The 6,075-nt window shown below is 41.0% G+C and overlaps 1 protein-coding gene and 1 pseudogene across 1 annotated transcript; one reads left to right on the top strand and one right to left on the bottom strand.

The window, feature by feature from the left end:
- Positions 1–1,644: 1,644 nt before the first annotated feature.
- On the bottom strand, positions 1,645–3,387 carry LOC127684857 (THAP domain-containing protein 2-like; annotated as a pseudogene).
- LOC127684440 (olfactory receptor 140) lies at positions 3,386–4,294 on the top strand. Its single transcript, XM_052181364.1, has one exon. It carries the CDS (start codon positions 3,386–3,388, stop codon positions 4,292–4,294), a length of 909 nt encoding a protein of 302 aa, XP_052037324.1.
- The last annotated feature ends 1,781 nt before the right edge of the window (positions 4,295–6,075 follow it).

Below are 6,075 nucleotides of genomic sequence, written 5' to 3'. Positions count from 1 at the left end.
AGTGTTCATGGAAGGAAACTGAAGAATAATGTGGGTATACACCCGCTACTATCAGCAGCTTTATGATGTGACCAGAATGCTTAAATTTTATTCCAAAGGTAAAGAGAGCTTTAGGCAATTAAAATGGATAATGATATGATTGTATAGTTGACTAATGTCACCAGGATTGGCATGTGTGTGGATAAGATAGGATTTGACTGAGCTATGAAGTAGAAAAGGCTAACAGTGATATTACTAGAGTATCAACTTATTTTGAGAATTGATCTAGAGTAAATGCTGAGCACAGTTGGCCCTTGGGAAAGGTTTGTGTCATGCTTTAGAATGAATTTAATAATGAATAGATTTTCTCTCTCACACATGTGTATGTGTGTGTGCACATATATATTTGTATGCTTTATACACACATGTATGTACAGGTGTGTAGAAGTCAGAGGAAAATGTCATGTGTCCTATTCTACCAGTGTCTACTTTATTTCCTTGAGGATGGTTTCTCACTGAACCTGGAGTTAGGTTGGTAGCTAGAAAACTCCAACTTTGTATGTTTGGACCTTCAAACTCCTTTTATCTAGAATATCATGAAGTAGAGTTCCATCGCTGTGCTTCGGGACACCATTGAGAAACCGTTATAAAAACATTCTTATATTAAACTCTAGAATTCTTATGAGGAAGTTTACTTTGACTAGTTTTAAAAAATACAAAAGGTTTAAAAACAGTGATACTGTCACTTTGTTCTGTAGCCTAGAATTTTTGTTCTATAAATTTTCAACTGCAATTCTAATATTTTATCTAATACAAAATCCAGTAGCTTTCTGTTCATATTTAATGTGATGTGCTCCTACTTAGCAAGAATCTGTAGAATGTAATATCTCAACTTTGGCATAGAAATATTTTACTTACATGAACATAAAATTTCCCTCTGGTTGTTACCAGAGGTTTTAAAAAACAAAACCACAAAGTGTTTCTTAAGAAAATTCCTGAGTACATGATTGTCATGTAGGGACTTCTATTCATTCTCAAATATGTCAATAAAATTTCCCATTTATCCAGGCTTCCCTTTTTCTCAGGAAGAGGGAAGGAGTGGGTGGGGAAGAGAGGAGAAAGGGATGGATGGGAGGAAAGGAGGGAGGGGAAGTTGTGATCTGGATGTAAATAACTTAATAACATAAGAAATAAATATTAACAAAAGAAAAATTAACATTTTCTTAGAATAAGACTATAAAACTTTTTTTTGCTTTTTTTTAAATTGATATATTTATTTACATTTCAAATGATTTCCCCTTTTCTGGACTCCCACTCCCCGAAAGTCCCATCAGGCCCCTTCCCTCCCCGTTTTCCCACCCAACCCTTCCCACTTCCCTGTTCTGATTTTGTTCTATACTGCTTCACTGAGTCTTTCCAGAACAAGGGGCCACTCCTCCGTTCTTCTTGTACCTCATTTGATGTGTGGATTATGTTTTGGGTATTCCAGTTTTCTAGGTTAAGATCCACTTAAGACTATAAAACTTTTATAGTGATACTGTCACTTTAAGTAAAACTTCAAGAACTTTATTTCAGTCTAATTGCCTTAAGTATCTTCACTGATGAAAATAATCGAAGAGTTAAATCCTATGTATGGAAAACTGAGTTGCTGACACAATTTTAGATTTAGAAAATTGGAAATATTGTATCTTGTTGATTCTGTTCAAGACTTGAAATATATAAAGGAAGATTGTTTAAGGCAGTTGGTGAAATTGATATAGTTTTGCTCTGATATGCTCTTATGTAGCATGTAACTTGCATCTTAATTCTTTACAAAGCAGGCGATTTTGACCCATCTTTGAGTCTATCTGTACTGTCTTGAAGACAAGTTTTCATTTTCTTTCTTAAACTTGCTATTTCTTTTTCCAGTTTAATAATTCCACCTGTCCCCATAGGGCTCCTAAAGGTATTACTGTGTTTGATTTTAAATTCCACAGTCTAGTCCAGTTTCCTCAAAAGATGCCTCGACTTGAATTTCACAGACTTTTTATACAGGTACAAACACCAAGAATGGCTAGAACAGCATCCATTTTAAGTCATTGTGCTTGTACTAATATCAAAACAAGAAGCTTCAAAGAGCTTTCAAGAAGGAAAAGGTTCTCTTTCCTTCCTTCCTTCCTTCCTTCCTTCCTTCCTTCCTTCCTTCCTTCCTTCCTTCCTTCCTTCCTTCCTTCCTTCCTTCCTTCTCTAACCAAGGTGACGCTCTTTTCTTCTTTCAGGAATGAAAGGGGAACTGTGGAAGCTGATATTAAGGCACTTGATGTAGGTGGCATCAATTTGTAGGCATTCCTCTGGCTTAGAACTTGCTGCCAACTCCTGCCAGCTCTGAGGCAGGCTGTGCAGCAGGCAGGTCCAGTGGAAAGCAGGGCATGTACCACACAAGGCAGACAGGAGGACCCACCTTCCCTTTCTCAATATTAAAAGGACATGCTTACTGTCCTTGGAGCTCCAGGCACTGATGGCCACCTTTGCTCTCACTTCCAACTCAAAGGATCTCAGGTGTGTCTGGTAGCTTCCCTGAATGAAGATAGGAGTTGTTTTCTCTATCTTCCTAATTACTCTGAAACTCAGTTCAGCAGGTGGCCTGCTACTGATAGGGATGCAAATGGGGAGAAGTGTTGAAGGTATTCTTATAATTGATTATTATTGTCTTTAAAAATAATAATAAAAAAAAAGGATTGAGGATTGGGGTGATAACCAAGCACAAAAAGAGCTTCCTGTATGAGTGTGAGGATCAGAATTCAGATTCCCAGTACCCCAGTCAAAGTTGGCACATGTTGCAGACCCAGCATGTTGTATTCCCAGCATGCAGGAGGCAGAGACTCCAGTGTCTCTGGGGCAAGTTGTCTAGACAAATAGTTAGTTGTATCTGCAAGCTTTGGTTCTCAGTGAGTGAGACTATGCCTCAACATATAAGACAAGCAGTAGCTGAGAAAGGCCCCTGATGTCAACTCTGGCTTCTGCACACCCATGCACGGACAACTACACACACATGTGAACACCCAGATATGCATGCATCAATCCACATACACAGTCACATACAGGCACATCCATACCCATAGACAGCCCCCCCCACCCCATATACAGGCATGATAAAAGTGTACTGCTTCTTACATGCCCCAAAGCAAAAAGTACAATAGCTTGAGAGGTATTTATTTTGCCTATTCCTTTATACTTCCCTGATATAACTAACTGGAAATAACATGATTTATATTGCTAATAGGTCTTCTTTAGGGATTCAGAATTTAGAATAACTATACTCTGTAAACACTGTTTTCCTTCAGCCTCCAGTTACTTGAAAGGTTTTAAAGAGTCAGTAACTGAACTTCCTCGGAAAGTCAAAGTCTCTGGATGCAGTTGCGAGTTCATGGATAGTCCACGCAATGTCACAGAGTTTTTCATGCTGGGACTCTCCCAGAACCCCCAGGTGCAGAGGATGTTGTTTGTGCTTTTTCTGCTGGTCTTCCTTGTCTCTGTTGGAGGCAACCTACTCATCATTATCACTATCACCTTCAGCCCCACCCTGGGCTCCCCTATGTACTTTTTCCTCTCATATTTGTCCTTTATTGATACTTGTTATTCCTCTTGTATGACACCCAAACTCATTGCTGACTCCCTGCATGAGGGAAGAGCCATCTCTTTTGAGGGCTGCTTGGCCCAGTTCTTTGTGGCTCATTTATTGGGAGGAACTGAGATCATTCTGCTCACAGTGATGGCCTATGACCGCTATGTAGCCATCTGCAAGCCCCTGCACTATACCACCACAATGACCAGGCATGTCTGTATTGTGCTGGTGGCAGTGGCTTGGTTGGGTGGCTTCCTACATTCATCAGTTCAGCTCTTTCTGGTCCTTCAGTTGCCCTTCTGTGGTCCCAATGTAATAAACCACTTTGTGTGTGACTTGTATCCTTTACTGGAGCTGGCATGCACCAACACATATGTCATTGGCCTGCTGGTGGTGGCCAACAGTGGTGTGATCTGCCTGCTGAACTTTCTCATGCTGGCTGCCTCGTACATTGTTATCCTGCGCACTTTGAGGTCCCACAGAGCAGAGGGGAGACGGAAAGCTCTGTCCACCTGTGGGGCCCACTTCACTGTTGTTGCTTTGTTCTTTGTGCCTTGTATATTTATTTACATGCGGCCATCATCTACTCTGTCCATAGACAAAATAGTAGCTGTGTTTTATTGTATTTTGACACCCATGTTCAACCCCCTGATTTATACTCTGAGAAATGCAGAGGTAAAAAATGCCATGAAGAATCTCTGTAGAAAATGAAGAGTTGTGATTGGAGGATACAAGCTCCAGTTGGGGAAATCAGTTGTAGGTGTAAGAATTCACATTCTGTATGGGACCTGGGTGATTGTCAAAACTTTGAGTATAAAACTGCATGAATATTTGAAAATGTGTATAAATCCACACTTAGAGATTCTTCATAACAGTTTTTCCCAAACTCAAGAGTATAGAAGAGCACAAGCTTTGCCTTCTTCACCTATGTTAAGAGGGAATCTCTCCCAACCTGGAATATTAAGCATCTATAATGAGCGAGTGACTTGCTGATGACTAGTAACCTGCTGCTGCACCTTGGATGCTGCACTGCGCATCACCTTAGTCACTGATGGTTCATCCTGCATCTTTTTCTATCTACAGTAATAATAGAAGAAGCTATAGCTTGGATATTGACAATACAGCAAATGAGCTTAGCATTGACAGCTCAAATTAAGAAAGTTAACAGCATGATTACATAATATAAATGATATGTAAAATGTTGAAGTACATTTCTACATAGTATATATAGGTGAGCTCTCATCACATACAAATGATGAATTTTGATTCAGTGTATGGTATGCTCCTTTAAAACACTTATTTAGTGGAGAAGTCAGTGTGCTCTGGTGAATCCAGCGGGCCCCAGCGGGAGCCTTCAGTTGCCTGCTTTGGGATCTGAACAGCCTGGGCCACAGCACTCAGTCTCCAAGAAGTTCAGGAGACCTGGTGTGCACCCAGAGGCAGTCTAGGAGCCCACAGCACAGCTTGCTCCGGTGGCATGGAGCTTGGGTTCCAGTCCTGAGGTCTCTGGCGGGAGCCCTCAGATCTCTCCCCTTCCGGATCCAGATCAGCCTGGGCCGCAACACCACATATCCAGGTCCTGCAAGAGGCAAGAGGGGCTTCCGGGTGGCCAGCGGGGAGAAGTCAGTGTGCTTTGGTGAATCCAGCAGGCCCCAGCAGGAGCCTTCAGGTGTCTGCTTCTGGATCTGAACAGCCTGGGCAACAGCACCCTGTCTCCAGGCAGTACAGGAGGTAAGCTGTGTACCAGAGGCCATCTGGGAAGGGGCAGCTTGCACTGGTGAGTCCAGCATTGACAAGACCAATGAACACCAGTGAGAACTAGATGGCAAAAGGCAAATGCAGGAATGTCACTAACAGAAATCAAGGCAATATGGCAACATCTGAACCCAATTCTACTTTACCAGCATGTCCTTTTCCAGCATGGTCCCATCACACCAGTAAAACAAGATTTGGATTTAAAATCACTGTTTATGATGCTGGAACAGGAACACATGAAGGACATACTTAAAGAAATTCAGGAGAAAATGGATCAAAAGTTAGAAGCCCTTGCAAGGGAAACACAAAAATCATTGAAAGAAATTCAGGAGAATACAAAAGCCAATAATGAGGAAACACAAAAAACACTTAAATAAATACAGGAGAACTTTGGTCAACAGGCTGAGGTCATGAAAGAGGAACCACAAAAATCTCTTAAAGAATTACAGGAAAGCACAAACAAGCAAGTGAAGGAGCTAAGCAAAACCATCCAGGATCTAAAATCAGAAGTAGAAACAACTAAGAAAACTCAAAGGGAGACAACTTTGGAGATAGAAAGCCTTGGGAAGAAATCAGGGGGCATAGATGCAAATATCAACAACAGAATACAAGAAATAGAAGAAAGAATCTCAGATGCTGAAGATTCCATAGAAACCATGGACTCAACAGTTAAAGAAAATACAAAATGCAAAAAGCTTGTAACCCAAAATATCCAGGAAATCCAGGACACAATGAGA

Source organism: Apodemus sylvaticus, chromosome 5 (assembly GCF_947179515.1).
Source record: "Apodemus sylvaticus chromosome 5, mApoSyl1.1, whole genome shotgun sequence".
Classification (NCBI taxonomy): Eukaryota; Metazoa; Chordata; class Mammalia; order Rodentia; family Muridae; genus Apodemus; species Apodemus sylvaticus.
This window is presented reverse-complemented; position numbering and strand designations above follow the sequence as displayed.